The 16977-nt window shown below is 40.1% G+C and overlaps 2 protein-coding genes and 1 pseudogene across 2 annotated transcripts in view; 1 reads left to right on the top strand and 2 right to left on the bottom strand.

Moving 5' to 3' along the window:
• LOC105985900 (chromosome unknown open reading frame, human C6orf201) overlaps window positions 1-16587 on the top strand; it is a 20882-nt gene extending 4295 nt beyond the window's left edge. Inside the window, exons 3-5 of the mRNA XM_013016617.1 lie at window positions 10651-10846; window positions 15959-16191; window positions 16556-16587. Coding sequence (XP_012872071.1) covers window positions 10651-10846; window positions 15959-16191; window positions 16556-16587 — 461 coding nt within the window. The remainder of the gene's footprint in view (window positions 1-10650; window positions 10847-15958; window positions 16192-16555) is intronic.
• Window positions 8862-9398, bottom strand: LOC105985943 (annotated as a pseudogene).
• Window positions 16468-16977, bottom strand: part of Eci2 (enoyl-CoA delta isomerase 2) — a 36121-nt gene continuing 35611 nt past the window's right edge. The window contains exon 10 of the mRNA XM_013016735.1: window positions 16468-16786. Within this exon, the coding sequence (XP_012872189.1) occupies window positions 16631-16786 (156 nt within the window). The 3' untranslated portion in view covers window positions 16468-16630. The remainder of the gene's footprint in view (window positions 16787-16977) is intronic.

Below are 16977 nucleotides of genomic sequence, written 5' to 3'. Positions count from 1 at the left end.
AAAAAAAAAGAGTTCTGCTGACTTTTGGATGTCTTTTAACCTTCAAAAGTGTTCTTGAAAGAAACAAAAGATAGTCAGAAAGCTAGCAAGCAGTCTGTGTGTGTACCAGTCCTTCATGAGTAAGTCAACCAAATCAAGAGTTAGTTAAGAATTTAACTGGGACCATTAGTATATTCCACTCATTTCCTGGCCATTTTCAGCAGTCCTGTGCATTGAGCCAAAATACAATTTTGTAGCATTAGTTAGTACGGAAACTTTAACAATTATGTTTGTTATTACTGCCCAATTGCATTCTCCTCCCATCCTTTTTCCATTTCTACTGTATTCTCACTTCAATTCTGGCATTATTTCTATGCCATTTGTTGTTGCCCTCATCTAAAAGTACCTTAAGATTATATTGAAAGTGGAAATAGCAGTGTAAATAATTTTAATGGAGCTTATGATGGGTGCTTCAAAATATGTTTTACACCATTTTACAAGTTTTGATGAGGGCCACATAAGTTTTCTAAGACCACCTGAATTTTCCTCTCTTTGAGATCTAACTTCTTGACTTATCTAATGTTTATAAAATAAAAGCCCAATAAAAGTTCCATGTATTATCTCTGCTATTCTTCAGTGTGAATAGTGATGTGTTACTCTCTTTAGAAAGATCAAGAAGGCACTGATGTTGATTTTATTTTATACTCTCAGTGTTTTTTCATTCCCTTAAATATTCTATTCCCTGAATTCAGTAGGCACAAGCATTTAAAGCTGCCATTGGCAGCATTCTGATAGGGTTGTCAGTCTTAAACAGCTTATTTGGTTTTTGCTTTTTAGTGGCTTTTGAAGTCTAATTTTAGGATAGATATGTTCAGATGTGTTCTAGACACTGTATTTTGCTAAATGTTCTAATTTGTAGATTGTCTATTGTTTTTGAGTAATGCTCAACTGATGTGACAAAACTTTTATTGTCTCACCATAAAGCCTTGATGATTAACAGGGAAAACAGATATTGTAAAGCTTAAAAAATACAAAATAAAGTAACCAAGTTTAAATAATTTAAAAAAGAAAGAAAGTAAGGAGAAGAAAAAAGCTTCCATAGAGATTAAGACCAGAAAAGGAAACTAGATGTTGATACATTGGTTTTAAACTGCGAGGAGAAATTTGGTCTCTTGAATTCCAAATCTCTGAATTTAAGGTTTTGTGACTAAATCCTTACATTATTACAGATGACATAATATAAAACATAACTAGTTCTATAGTCTTTTTTTCGGGGGGGGGACGGTCGTGGGGCCTGAACTCTGGGCCTGGGCGCTGTCCCTCAGCTCTTCAGCTCAAGGCTAGCCCTCTACCACTTGAGCCGCAGTGCCACTTCCAGCTTTTTTCTTTTTGCTTATGTGGTGCTTGGGAATCGAACCCAGGGCCTCATGCATTGCAAGGCAAGCGCTCTACCACTGAGCCACCTTCCCAGCCCAATATAAAACATAACTAAAAATACAAACATCTCAATAGAGTGATAAATTCATGGACAGATAATCCACAAAGTGAACTACAAATCCTTAATAAATATGAAAGATTTTCAAATACTCTGATCATCAAGGAAGTAAAAGATAATTATTAACGTGATCATAATGGTCAAATTTAAAATGATCAATAGTGATGAATATAAGAGAAGTCAGTGCTTTCACAGACTATCAATAGATCAATGGCATGTTAACTGATTTGGAGTTTTTGAAGAATCATTTGAAAGTCCTTATCTGTAGCTGAGCACCTGAGTTTCATGCCTATCATCCTAACTACTCAGGAGGCTGAGATCTGGAAAATTGGGATTTGAGACCAGCCTATGCAGAAGTGCCATCAAGACCAAATAACCAGAAAAAGGTAGGTCTAGAGAGACAGCTCAAGTGGTAGCAGGCTAGCAACCACATGGCCCTAAGTTCAAACCCCACTACCAATTTTAAAAATTCTAATGAATGTTATTGGGCATAAAGAAACTGAACTTGAGTCAAATGTGTCATTCCTCCAATCCTAGTAATCCTAGCTACTCGGGAGGCTGAGAATGGGAGAACCATGAAGTGAGGCTAGCTCAGGCAGAAAAGTTTATGAGACTCTTTCTTAACCATAGCTGGGTGTGGAGGCACACTTCTGGCCTCCTAAACTACATGAAAGGCTGAGGTTTGAAAGATTAGTTTGAAGCCAAGCAGGATATTGCAAAAGATCTTTCTCAACTCACAGCTAGGCACAGGGGCAACCACCTGTCATCCTAAACTTTGTGGAAAGCTAAAATCAAGAGAATGGGTCCAGGCCAACTTAGAAAATTGTGAGACTCTCTCAGTGGAGGGAAACTAGATGAGATAATGCCTTCCTGTCATCTCAGAAACAAGGTGAAACCTAAAACAAGTGCATTGAGGTCCAGGCATATGCTTGGGCAGGAAGTGAGACCCCATCTCAAAAATAACCTGCAAAGCCGGCGCCCGGGGCTCATGCCTGTAATCCTAGCTACTCAGGAGGCTGAGATCTGAGGATCGTGGTTCAAAGCCAGCCTAGGCAGGAAAGTCTGTGAAACTCTTATCTCCAATAAACCACTAGAAAACTGGAAGTGGCACTGTGGCTCAAGTGGTAGAGTGCTAGCCTTGAGCTGAAGAGTTGAGGGACAGTGCTCAGGCCCAGAGTTCAAGCCCCACAACTGACCAAAAAAAAGGGGGGGCTAGAGGTGTGCCTCAGTGGTTTGGGTACCACCTGGTAAGACAGACCTTGAGCTCAAACTCCAGTTCTGCACACACACACACACACACACTGAACTTGGTATCAAGGAAGTGGCAATTTCCCTTTTTTGTTCCATATTGTTCTTCACCCTTAGGGGAAACTAGGCTAACTATGGACCTTTTCTGGTCACAGTGATATACCAAAGTCATCTCTAACATCTGATCTCTAAACTTTCACTCAGTTTAAAATTTTTCTGCTCCATACTACTCTGTCTCAATTGAGACTTACAAACTAGTAGAGACACAGTAGTGGTGTGCGGTTTTTGTTTTTGTTTTCTTTCTTTCTTGTTCTACCTAGTTAGGTTGATTAGGGTAAGGAGGGGCAGGGAGAGGAAAGAAACAAAAAATGTTTTCTGGGGGGGACAATATATATTTGTTATTTGGTTATTTGATAATAAAACATTGTGTTTGTTTGGGTTTTTTTTTTGTCAGTACTATGGCTTGAACTCAGGATCTCACTCTGTTGCTTGGCTTTTTGGCTCAAAGGCTCTACCTGAGCCACAGATCACCTTTTTAGCTTTTTGCTGATTAATAATGGAGATAAGAGTCCCACAGACTTTTCTTTCTGGACTGACTTCAAACTGCCAGTCTCAGATCTCTGTTGGCTGAGTAGCTAGGATTACAGGTGTGAGCCACTAGTATTGGCAAACATCCTCTTACGCTCTGCCAATCCTGTCCTCTGGTAATAGTCGCTAGCAAAAGCTGGCTCTTTCCTTCCAGAACTTTTGTATGGGATTTTGGGCTATTGCTGAGTGTCTTATTTTTACAGCTTCCTACCAACATTTCCCTTTCTCTACTCCCACTAGTCTTTGCTTAAGCTGCTGTAACAAAACAGCACAGACTGAATAGATTGTTTTAAACAAAAGGGATTTGTTTTCTGGTATTCTTTCTTTTTTTTCAGTCGTGGGACTTGAACTCTGTGCTTGGGCGCTGACCCTCCGCTCTTCAGCTCAAGGCGAGCTCTCTACCTCTTTAGCCAGAGCACCACTTCCGGTTTTCTAGTGTTTTTATTGGAAATAATAATCTCATGGACTTTCCTGCCTGGGCTGGCTTTGAACCATGATCCTCAATCTCAGCCTCCTGAGTAGCTAGGACTACAGATGTGAGCCACTGGCACCTGGCTGGTGTTCTTGAGGCTGGGAGTACAACATCAAAGCAGGTTCAATGTCTGGTGAAGACTTTCTGACTCACAGACAGCAACTTCTTGCTGTGTTTTTACATGGAAGAAGAGGCAAGGGGTTTCACAGCTGTTTGTATGAGAGCACTAACCCCCTTCCTGAGGCTGCACCACTATGACTTATACATCTCCTAATATCTCTACTTGTGACAGTCTCAAGGTTAGAATTCCAACATAGGAATTTTGAGAGGTATAAGCATTTCAATTACCTCCCTTCCCAGCTTTTATACCATATACTTCCAGCCAATTTCCATGAATATGGCCTCATACTTTGACAGAATTCTTCTTGAGAGCCTATTCAAGATGGCTCAGAACCAACTACTTGTCAGGCGCCAGTAGCTCTCACCTGTAATTCTAGCTACTCAGAAAGCTGAGTAGCTAGAACCAGTTTGAACCAAGCCCAGAAACTGTAAAACTCTCTATCCTGAATAAACCAGCAAAAAGCCAGCAGAGGAACTGTGAATCAAGTTATAGGGCCACAGCCTTGAGAGGAAAAGCTAAGGTCAGAGTCCAGACCCTGAGTTGAAGCCCTAGTACTTTTCAGCACACACACACACACACACACACACACACACACACAATGAAAACCTACTTCCAATGGGGTTACATTTAGTATGTAAAATTATAGGCCCCTGTTCTATGTACCCTCACCGGTTGATGCAAATATAATGGCTTCCCACATTGTCCTGTTTCTTCTGTGGCCACAGGTAGCCACAGTCCCAAGCACTCACAGCTGCATGCTTCCTTATGTTAAGAACCGAAAAACCTCCAGCATGCCACATTATGATCATATTTAGAAATAGGGGCTTTCCAGGGGTTCCTTCTTCTTTTACCTTTCTTTTTCTTTTTTTCTTTTCTTTTCTTGTTCTTCTTTTTATTTTTTGCCAGTCCCAATCAACTTTGCTCAGCTTGTTTGCTCATGGCTCTTCAGCTTGAACCACATACCTCAAGGCTTCTTGCTGGTTATTTTTGGAGATGGAATCTCAGGAACTTTACTGTTGAGGTTGGCTTAAAACCATGATCCTCTGGACCTTAGCTTCCTGAGTAGCTAGGATTACAGCTAGCACCTGACTAGGGTTTTGTTTTTGTAATATATAGATTAGTGTTTTGTGTACTAATAGGTATCTGATACCTGCTGGATTTTTTTCTCTGACTTTCTTAGGAGAAAATTGGGACACCAGAAAAATTCATGCTTTCATCTTGTTACATATTCATGTCCCTCAGACTAGCAGCTTCCCATTTGCTATCAAATATTGATGAATACACCTATGCATACAAGTGCATTAACAGGGTGTGTGTGGATGTATGTGAACAGCCCAATGTCATTCAATAGCCGAATGATCAAACAAATAGGTATATTCATGCTGCAGGGGGTTACAGTTATATAGGTAAGGTAATGAGTACATTTCTTTAAATATATATATATATATACATACATACACACACACATACATAGTAAGGATTCTGTACAGAGGGGTTATAGTTACATGAGTAAGGTAATGAGTACATTTCTTTTTTGGGTCTGGTTGTGGGGCCTGAACTCTGGGCCTGGGCGCTGTCCCTCAGCTCTTCAGCTCAAGGCTAGCGCTCTACCACTTGAGCCACAGTGCCACTTCCAGCTTTTTTTCCTTTTGCTTATGTGGTGCTGAGGAATTGAACCCAGGGCCTCATGCATGCAAGACAAGCGCTCTACCACTGAGCCACCTTCCCAGCCCCTGAATACATTTCTTGTAGAGCATTGTTACCTCTCCTTTGTTGTTCTCCCACTATCCCTTTCCTCTCCCACCTCCTTCACTCCTCTCCCTCCTCAGAGTTATAAAGTTCATTTCCAGTATAGTGTCTTGTTGGTATCATTGTTGCATTAGTTCACTCTTTGTCCTGCTATTTCTGTGATTCCCTTTCCTTTCTACAAATCAGAAAACCTTACTTATAAGACAACGGGTACAGAAAACTAAAACAGAAAACAAATAGAAATAACTGCATATAGGACATAATAAGAACCTCTTATTGGGCTGAGAAGGTGGCTCAGTGGTAGAGTGCTTGCCTTACATGCATAAGGCCCTGGGTTAGATTCCTCAGCACCGCATAAGCAGAAAAAGCCAGAAGTGGCGCTGTGGCTCAAGTGATAGAGCACCAGCCTTGAGTTGAAGAGCTGAGGGACAGTGCCCAGACCCAGAGGTCAGACTCCACAACCGACAAAAAACAACAAAAAAATGGACCTCTTGTCTTCAGTTCTTGGAGTTCTTTTTTTGGGGTGGGGGGTCTCATACATGCAAGGCAAGCACTCTACCACTGAGCCACCTTCCCAGCCCCCTTGGAGTTCATTTTGATATGCTTTATTATAAACGGTCCTATGCACTTAGCAATTGGGCTAATGCGATCCCTTGCTAAGAATACCATAGACATATTCTAGTTATTATAAATGAGGGAAACCATGCAACCTACATTTCTTTGGGCCTGGCTTTCTTTGCTTAATGTAATTTTTTTCAAGATTTTTCCATATCTTTAGAAATGGGGCAATGCCATTCTTTTTGATGGAAGCATAGAACTCCATTGTGTGTGTGTGTGTGTGTGTGTGTGTGTGTGTGTGCCACATTTTCTTGATCCATTCATCTACTGAGGGGAATGTGGGTTGATTCCCTATCTTAGCTATGGTAAATAATGCTGCAATGAACATGGTTGTGCTGGTAGCTTTAGTATGGCCTTGTTTGTGGTCGTTTGGGTAAATGCCCAGGAGTGGGATTGCTGGGTCATAGGGGAGCTCTATGTTTAGTGTTTTGAGGGATCTCCATACTACTTTCCAGAGTGGTTGAACAAGTTTACACTCCCACCAATAGTGTAGTAGCATTCCCTTTTGGCCGCATCCCCACCAGCATCTGATATTAGATTTCTTGATAATGGCCATTCTAACTGAGATAAGGTGGAATCTCAATGTTGCTTTTATTTGCATTACTCTTATAGCCAGGGATGTTGAGCATTTCTTCATGTTTCTTCCTTATTTCCTTTCTAGTTATTTTGCTAGAAATTCTGCAGTTTAATGCAATCCCATTTATTTGATTTGTTGTGTTTCTGGGTAGGCACTACTTCCTAAAGGCCCCATCTCTCAAAATGCTACACAATAGCATCCAAACCTTTAAGCACATGGGCCTCTGAAGAATATTCAAGATCCAAACCATAATGAAGGTTGACATTCAAATATCTACAAGACTACTAGTATAAAGTTTTAATAAATAAGCCACAAAAGAAAAAAAAACACAGCAGGATTCCATTTATGTCCAATGACACACATATAAATTTGTATGTGAATTCAAAGAAAACTCAGGAGAATAAAAAGAATTCAGGCTGGGAAGGTGGCTCAGTGGTAGAGCGCTTGCCTTGCATGCATGAGGCCCTGGGTTCCATTCCTCAGCACCACATAAGCAAAAAGAAAAAAAAGCTGGAAGTGGTGCCGTGGCTCAAGTGGTAGAGTGCTAGCCTTGAGCTGAAGATCTGAGGGACAGCGCCCAGGCCCAGAGTTCAGGCCCCATGACTGGACCCCCCCCCAAAAAAAAAAAGAATTCAGGAGAAAATACTTTCATTTTATATATACATTTCTCAGAATTGTTTAATTTTACTTATACCAATGAAAATCTTTTCATGTCAGTTTTGCCACGAAAACACAACTTTAAAGTTAACTTTAAAGTGAAATATGTTTATGTGAAGTTAGAGAAGTGGCTTTTGCTTTTTTTTTCATTTAATTATTTAATTAGGTGTTTAAGGTCTCACACTAAGTTTTTACAAGCTGGTGAACACTGACAAATTGTTTCTCCCACAGAACTATAACCACATGTTCCCAGATAGTATAAATATATGGTTGAACTAACATTAATACACATCACCATTTTATCAATTACATAATAGGACAAATCATCAAGTATCCAAATATTAAGTTACACAACTCAAAAGGCTTATAAAATATTAGATATCTGCTCAATTTCAATAGCAGAAACTGCCTCCCCCCCTTTTTTTGCAAGAGAGGCTGGGAAGATAAAGGGGGAAACATCACAATTCAAACAAAAATAAGGTGGTAAACAATGTGTAAGAATGGAAAAAATACAATATCAGAAATTTTATGATTAAGAATGTTTGCTAAAACAAAGCATGTATACTTAAAAAGTAGTTATTAAACAGCATATTCTACATGTTCTGCATAAGACAAAGGCAATATTTTACTAAAAATAATCAATAGTTCCCTCCCATTCTTTCAGGCCCTCGCTGTGAGGCTGCACCTCAGAGTGCCAACATTAAATTAACTGTAAGGGTTTTCTGTCTGGAGACATTAGTAAAGACATGTGCTTCTGTAACAATGAAGACTTTCAAAATGGAGGTTTTCTATAACAGCATAAAGACATATAGAAAGACCTTAAATAATCACCTTAAGACTTGGTAAAAAAAAATATCAATGGTTACACAAACCTGATGTATGAATATGGAATATGTAAACATAAAATGAACAGGCAAATAGCCAGAGGCCCTACAATGTTTGAAATGACTGAAGGAATAAACCATATAGGTCTAGAGCTTCTGGAATTTCGGTCCTGAATGGTATACACAAATATTGTGGTGGATATTTTTGCACCTAATCTTTCTAAATTTCTTATATATTGATAAAGATTCTTGCATGGGAATATATTTAAAAATGTAACTCAATGATTTTAGGAAAGGTCAATTTAGTGATAAGCACATTTTAAATGCCGAACAACAAGAATTTTGTGTGTATTTATGTGAGTGTGTTTTGCAAAGTGTCCAAATAGGTCAATCAAAACCCAAACAGCAATTGTGTCAAGCTTGCAGCCTGAGAAACTGCTTTTCAATATTCCTATGGAAGTTTCACTAGACTCATTCACCAAACCAATATTGTTATGACAAATTAGGTTCCACCTCAAAATCCACTTCTGAGGTAATGGCACCAGGCACTCAGTTTTATTGAATGCAACAGTTGTTTCTGTGACCCTTAGCATCTTTAAAGCATAGCCACATTTTAGGTGGTACTTTTCCAAATACAGAAGCTGCTTGCTGTTAAAGGCTCCATGCTGCTTTTGTCTTATGAACTGTACTGCATCTTCCTATTTCATTCCACCTTCGATTAGTGCCAGGGCAACAAGCACTGGAGCTCTTCCAAGGCCTGCAACACAACGCACAGTAATACAGCAACCAGTTTCTTCATGAAACTTTATTTTTACAAGACTTAACCAGTCATCAACAATCTGGTTAGAGAGTGGCGCACCATCATCAAAAGGCCAATCGAGAATGTGGATGCCTTCCTTCTCCACCACAGTAGTGTCGTATATTGCTTCACATACTTTTACAATTGTGGTAACGCCATACTTCTTAAGTTCCTCAATAAACTTGTTTAAGGCTGCATTGGTTGGATTGTGTGTAATAAGGAATCTCATGTTCATGTACGTGACTTCCACAGGAGCAGGGTGATTCATTCCAGCTATGTTAACTTACTTAAAGCACTCAATAGGGTTATGAAAGACTTTAAAAAATCGAATACAGGAATGATGCAAAGATGCTGAAGTCTACTTCAATATACTCCACTTAAAATTCTCAGTGCTCTTTGAAATTGGGAGTAATCATAAACGAAATGAACCTCCTAATGGGAAGTAGCAACTCTTCAATCCAGTCATACTGAGGCAATAGAAAGCAAGTGCATTGAGGTTTACCCCATCCAGGTCAGAACTCTTAGAAAATGCTCTGCAGATTGCAATCCAACACTTCTGTGTCCAGGTTAACCACTCTTACGGGGCTTCTTGGTAGAGTAGTAATGGATTTCTCCAGTTCACTTGTCTGCACAGAGGTCGTGCTGTGTCTGACAGTAATCTCCACTGCCCCTCAGAAACTCCATAAATGTGTCACCAAGAGCACCACAGAACTGAGGCGGTGGCTGCTGCAGGGCAGGGGATGGTGATGGTCATTGTAGAGCAGCGGCAGCCACTGTGAGGCGGGCAGCAGGGAGGCACCAGACTACCATGCCGGGAGCTGCCCCACAGAGAGCTGCCCAGCAGGCCACAGCCCAGGAGCCAATGCGTGCACGCCTGGTTTTTGCTTTTATAGTGATATTCCAGTTATATGTTGCTTTTGATTTTGTTCCTTTAGCATAATACAAATGCTGACTGACAATGATATACTTTTAGCAGCTGGTAGTTTCTGCCACAGAAACTTCCATGTGTCTTGTTTCAGAGGTATTTGGGTTCAGTAAGACTTTGCTTTGGTTCAAACCAATTTAAAGAGGGCAGATACAGTCAAGATGTATTGCACTACAGGGAAGAAATGATTCCTTTAAGTCCTGAGCCTGTGCTTTGGAATTCTGGCTAGGGTAAAGCTTTATCTGCCCATGTAGATAAATCTGAGGAGGAACTGTTATCTCCAATTAACCAGCAAAATGCCTTAAGTGGACCAAGAGTTCCAGCTTTGAGTAAAAAAAGCCAAGTAAGAGTGCAAGGCCCTGAGTTCAAGGCTGGTATTGACAACAACAACAACAAAAAAAAAGAAAGGCAGAAAAACAGATAAAAATAGGGCTGTAGTATGTCTTAGCAGAACTCTTGCCTAGCATGCTCAAGTCCTTGGCTTCTGCCCCCAGCTTATGTGCTCCCACCCCTGTATACAAAAGCATGTCGATGCCAAAGAACTCTTGCTTTGCAAAAACGGAAAGGAATGATACATTTTTGTTTGTCCTGTTATCAGATGATGAATCAGAATTATCTGGCTTAGAAAAGATCTTAGCAAGACAACAATTGCCAGAAGAGATTTGTCTGTCCCCAAAGCCAAGCAAGATGCCCTTGTGGAAGAAGAGGAGAATCAGCAATGTTGAAGGGTGGAAGAGATGCAATTTGTGGAAGAAAAACATAAAGGAGCCTCCAATGTGCACCATAATTGTCAGGTAGGTTGTCTAATTTTTGTCTTACAGAGACACATTCAGAAATAGAGAATCTCTCCCTCCTTCCCTCTCTCTCTCCCTTCCTCCCTCCCTCCCTCTTGCTCTGTTCCTCTCTCCTTCCTTCTTTTGGGCTCTTGCTTGGCTTTTTTTGCTTAAGGATGGCATTCCATCTTGAGTCACTTTTTCACTTCCAGCTTTTGCAGATTAATTGGAGTTGAGTCCTTTGGATTTATCTGCCCAGCTGGCTTCAAACAGTGATCCTTACACCTCAGCCTCCTGAGCAGCTAGGATGACAGGCATGAGCATAGCTAGGATGTCACTTTTTTTTTTAATAAAAGAAATCAAGTTTTAAGCAAGGCATTGGTGGCTCACTCTTGTCATCCTAGCTACTCAAGAGGCTGAGATCTGAGGATTGCATTTTAAAGCCAGCCTGGGTGGGAGTCTTTGAGACTCCAATTAAATCACAGAAAAAGCTGGAAGTGGCCCTGTGGCTCAAGTGGAAGAGTGCTAGCCTTCAGCAAAAAGGAATTTAAGTACAGTGCTCAGGACCAGGGTTCAAGCCTCAGAACTGGCAAAAAAAAAAAACTCTTCCAGACTTTATCACTAATTAACTAGTAAAAATCTGGACTGGGGGAATGGTTCAAGTGGTAAAGTGCAAATAGAGCAAGTGCAAGGACCTTAGTTCAAGCCCAAGTACTGGCAAAAAGGAAGGAAAGAAGGGAGGGAGGAAGAAAGGAGGAAAGAAGGAAGGAAAGATGGAAGAATAGTCCAGTAGCTGGCGTCTCATGTCTGTAATCCCACCATTCAGGAGGATGAGATCTGAGGAGCACAGTGCAAAGCCAGCCGAGGTATATAAATCCAAAAGACTCTTATCTCTAACCAGCAAAAAGATGGAAATAGAGGTATACCTTAAGTGGCAGAGCACCAGCCTTGAGCCAAAAAGCTAAGCCAGAGTGTGAGGACCTGAGTTCAATCAAAAGACTTCTGTGTCTTTTTCTCCTCCCATTTGTTACCTCTGCCTCCAACTGAGGTAAGACCCACAGGCCTTCAGAGCTGTATGAGCTCTAAGTGAAGCCAACTCATCCTTGTGGGATGATAAGGAGATGGCACCGAGGAGTTGCAGCTATCTCCCTTCAGGACAGCAAGCACTAGAGCCATGCCTGAACATGTCCAAGTCCTTGTCTGCTGACTCACCAATGCTGACATTGCATCAAAGTCCCTGAGCTCATATGTAGGCAGGAGTAAAACTCATTGGTAAACATTTGACATGCTGGTTACTTATTCATTCATTCATTTTAAAATGTGAAAAATATTTTAATATTTTTATTTTAAAATAAATTTAATGTTATTATAGAGGTGATGTACAGAGGGATTACAATTACACGAGTCAGGTAATGAGTATATGTCCTTTCACTCAGTGTCCTCTGTTCCCTCATTCTCTGTTAGTCCTTCCTTCCCATCTCCATCCGACTTGGATAGTTCACTTTCATCAGTGTCTAGTGAGCTCCACTGCTGCACTTTTTCTGCCCTTTATCCCTCAAGTTCTGTGCCTTCCCCCCATCCTCCCAAAGATATACATGTGAATATACACCCTATGTAAGGTAAAGAAGACAGAATCATCAAAAAGTAAAAAAACAACAACAACAAACTTTTGTTTCCATATCTTGGAGTTCATTACAGTATTTATATTATTTTATATAAATATGAATAGGCAAAAAAATTTAGGCATTGTACCTTTGTGTTTCTCTCCTAAGAATATCCTCTTCTAGTATCACTGTGTGTGAGTATCTAGAATCCTATATAATTTGTCATATCCTGGTACATTTTAGATCTAACTTTGCATATCAGAGAGAACATGAGCCATTTGTTACTCTGAGCTTGGCTTATCTCACTTAACATGATTTGTTCTAGTTCCATCCATTTCCTGCAAATGACATTATTGTATTCTTTCTGCTATGTAAAATTCAATTGTGTATAGGTACCACATTTTTTTTTGATCTACTAATCTATTGTAGGGCATCTGGGCTGTGAATAGTGTGGCAATGAATATGGATATGCAGGTGTCCTTATCATATCCTGTTCATGTGTTCAGGGTAGATTCCTATGAGTGGTGTGGCTGGGTCATAGGGAAGGACTATGTTTCTCTCTCTTCCCCTCTCCTCCTTCCTCCCCCCTCTCTCTTCTCTCTTTGCCAGTTCTGGGACTTGAATTCAGGGCCTGGGCACTATCCCTGAACTGCTTTTGGTCAAGGCTAGCACTCTACCACTTGAGCAACAGCACCACTTCTGACTTTTTCTGTTTATGTGGTGCTGAGGAATTGAACCCAAAGCTTCATGCGTGCTTAAGCACTCTACCACGAAGCCACATTCCCAGCCCCTATGTTTAATTTTTTGAGGAACCTCCAGACTGCTGTCCAGAGTGGTTGTACTAGTTTACAACAGTGCAGGGTTCCTTTTTCCCCACATCCCCGCCAACATTTGTTGTTCGAATTCACAATGCTGGCCAATCTTACTGGGGTGAGATGAAATCTCAGAGTTGTTTTGATTTGTATTTCTTTATGGCTGTGTTTTTCTTTGTCGTTATTACCTCTTCTTGGGAGAAGCCTCTCCTTAGCTCCCTTGCCCATTTAGTGATTGGTTTATTAGGCTTGGGAGGGGTTAGTTTCTTGAGCTCCTTGTATATATTGGACATTAGGCCTTTGATGTATTGCTGGTAAAGATTGTTTCCCAATTAGTTGGCTGTGTTTTTAGTTTAGTAACTATGTTCTTGGCTGTGCAGAAACTTTTTATTTTAATATAGTCCCACTTGTCAAATTTCTCTCCTATCTGTTGTGCCTCTGGGACTCTATTCAAGAAGTTTCTACCTATACCTGTATGTTCTAATGTTTATCCTACTCTCTCTTGCAGTAGTTTTAAAGTTTCAGGTCTGATGTTGAGGTCTTTGATTCACATTGAACTGATATTAGTGCATGGTGACAAACAGCAATCCACTTTTAGTTCTTTGCATATGGCTGCTCAGTTTTCCCAACACCAATTGTTGAAGAAACTATCTTACCTGCCCCCATTGTATGTCTTTAGCTCCCTTATCAAATAGCAGATAACCGAAAGATATGGTTTTATTTCTGCGTCTTCTAAAATCTATTCCATTGATCTTTGATTCTATTTTTTGTGCTACTATCAAGCTGTTTTTGTTATTATGGCTCTGTAATAGAGTTTGAGTTCTGCTATTATGATACCACCCACAGTATTATTATTGTTTTTGCCTAGAATTGCTTTGGCTGTTCTAGGTCTTTTGTTGTTCCATATGTAATTCATACACTAAAAAATATGTTTGGCTATGTAAACAGGCTGGGTTATGTAACTCCTGGTTTCAAATAACCCTCCTAACTCAGTCTCTGAAGTAACTGGGATGATAGATGAACTCTCCTGCACTCAGCTTACATGAAAGTTAACTTTATACACCAAATTGGCTGGGTACCTGATTTGTTCACACACTGGATGCTGCTGTAAAGGAATGTTTTAGACGAGATTTTCATATTAATCAGTAGTGTTTAGGTGAAGAAGATGGTCTTCTATAATTTGGTGGGTCACATTCCATCTCTGGAAGGCCTCAACAGAAAAAGACTGAGGCTCCTGAAAGAATAAGGAATTTATCCTCCAGTCTGCCTTTGGACCAATCCTGCTGAGATTTCTAGTCTGCTTACTGGTATTACAAACATCCAACTCATCTGTGCCAATAATTGCAAGAGCCAGTTCCTTAAATTTTTCTTGCCATGTGTTGGAGCATTGTTTACATTTGTGGTCCTACGTTGCTTAACCACAGGTATGCATTTTGCAAAACAAGCAGGTCACAGGTAACCTCATCATTGTGACTCTGAACATCAGTTACTTTCAATGTATCTTTTTTTTTTGTCAGTCGTGGAGCTTGAACTCTGGGCCTGGGAGCTGTACTCTTCAGCTCAAGACAAGCACTCTATCGCTTGAGCCACAGCACCACTTCCAGTTTTCTAGTGGTTTATTGGAGATAAGAGTCTCATAGACTTTCCTGCCTGGGCTGGCTTTGAACTGCAATCCTCAGCTTTCAGCCTCCTGAGTAACTAGGATTACAGGCATGAGCCACCGGCACCTGGCTCAATATATCTTTTGATACAGTCAAGAGAGGCAGTAACAAGAGTCACTGTAGCCACCACCTGCACACCATGTGCATTGAAGCACCATTCACAATTAGCCAAACAAGGAAATTAACCTAGATGCCCACAACAGATGAATGGAAAGAAAAAATGTGGTTTATGTACATTGGAATTCTATTCAGTCATAAAAAACAAAATCAGGGTGTTCACAGGAAAGTGGACAGAACTAAAGATCACGTGAAGTAAAATAAGCCAGACTCAGAATGACATGAATCATGTTTTCTCTCATATCATGGAATGTAGAGGTAGATCTTTGGTGAATGCTTGCCAAGACTTCCCCTTCCTGCCAACTCAAATGGAAGGGAAATTGCACATCCCCGTAACTGTAAGAACCATTTCATATTCCTACTAGACATCTGAGTAGCTTCTGTCATGAAATGACTGCTTAATTTATGCATTGTTACTGAATTATAAGAATCCTCTATACATTCTCAATGGAAATTCTTTGCTATGGAAGTGGTAGACTGTGGTTTGCCTTGCATTATTTCATGGTATTTTTTTAGAAAGTACTAGTGATTAAACCCAAGAGGCAAATGTATTTGAATTATATATTTGAATTATGGCCCCATCCCCAGAGTCTTACAAGTCTTATAAGTCTTACAGAGTCTTTGTGCCCCAACAGCCTACAACTAGCTTGGTTGCAACTGAGCTGATCAATAGAGTAGATCAAATAGTGTACATCAATAGAGTAGAATGCTAATAGCAATTGAGTCTTCCAATCTGTATCTGTCCATATGTTTAGTTCTTTCATTTCTTTAAAACAGTATCTTATAGTTTTCGGTATAGAAAAAGTCTTGGACATGTTTTCTTGACTTCCTTACTAAAATTTTGTATCTTAAACCACTACTGTAAATGAAAATTAAAAAAACCCTAAGATCCATATTTGATTTCTAATTGTTTACTTCTTCCATTTCCTCCTTTGCCAGATGGTTGAAAAAGAACATGCAACCTATTGAGGATCTGAGGTCCGTGGTCCGAAAGCTGTCGATGTTTGGCCCAATTCGGACTGTCACTCCTTGTGGACGACAAAGCGCTATCTTAGTGTATGAAGATTTAACTTCAGCTTGCAGAGCAGTGTCTGCCTTCTACAGCAGAATCCCAGGCACAATGTTCAACTGTTCCTGGCAGCAACGATTCATGACAAAAGATCTAAAACTAGGTGCTGTCCTTAGCTTTTTCACTCAAAGCTGATGCTCTGCCACATGAGCCACATCTCCACTTCCAGCTTTTTGCTGGCTAACTGGGGAGAAGAATCTGATAGACTTTTCTGTATGGACTGGCTTCAAAGTTCAATCCTTAGATCTCAGCTTCCCAGATAGCTAGAATTATTGATGTGAGCCACCAGTGCCACCTAGATGTAAGACTATTACCAAAACACAAACACAAACAAACACATGCACACACACACACACAAACAAATGTGAAACAAAAGACCTTCCTTTACTGAAGGTTTTATTTTTCATCAGAGGTGTAAGGGTAACAGTTTAATGGTAACATTTTTACTATCATAATAATTATGTTAGCAATGGAAAAAGGCACAAGGAAGTTGATTTAGATCAAGTATTAGAAATCAGAACTCCCAGCATACCTAATGGTCATCAGAGTTTTGCTTTCCTGGATAGGAAATTCACAATTGCATTCATGCACTCATCAGACAGCCATCTTCCCTGGAGGATAGTGCATTCTTCAGCATTAATTGCATGTAGCTTTTCTTTTTCATTAGATCTGATTAACTCTTTGGAAATCTTCATGGCCTGATAAAACAAAACCCACAATATTGTTAAAGTGGAATTATTTTTGATGGATTTTAGTCATTCAAATGTCCATGAACTAATCCTGATAAGTCTTAAGCACTTGTGTAAGCCCAACTTTAAATATACATACAAATCACTTCAATAGTTATCAGGCAGGTCTATCCACTTCTAAAAATGCCCAAAAGATCAAG

Source organism: Dipodomys ordii, unplaced genomic scaffold, assembly GCF_000151885.1.
Source record: "Dipodomys ordii isolate 6190 unplaced genomic scaffold, Dord_2.0 Scaffold32, whole genome shotgun sequence".
Lineage (NCBI taxonomy): Eukaryota > Metazoa > Chordata > Mammalia > Rodentia > Heteromyidae > Dipodomys > Dipodomys ordii.
Note: the sequence above shows the minus strand (reverse complement) of the source record. Positions and strands in the feature narration are given on the sequence as shown.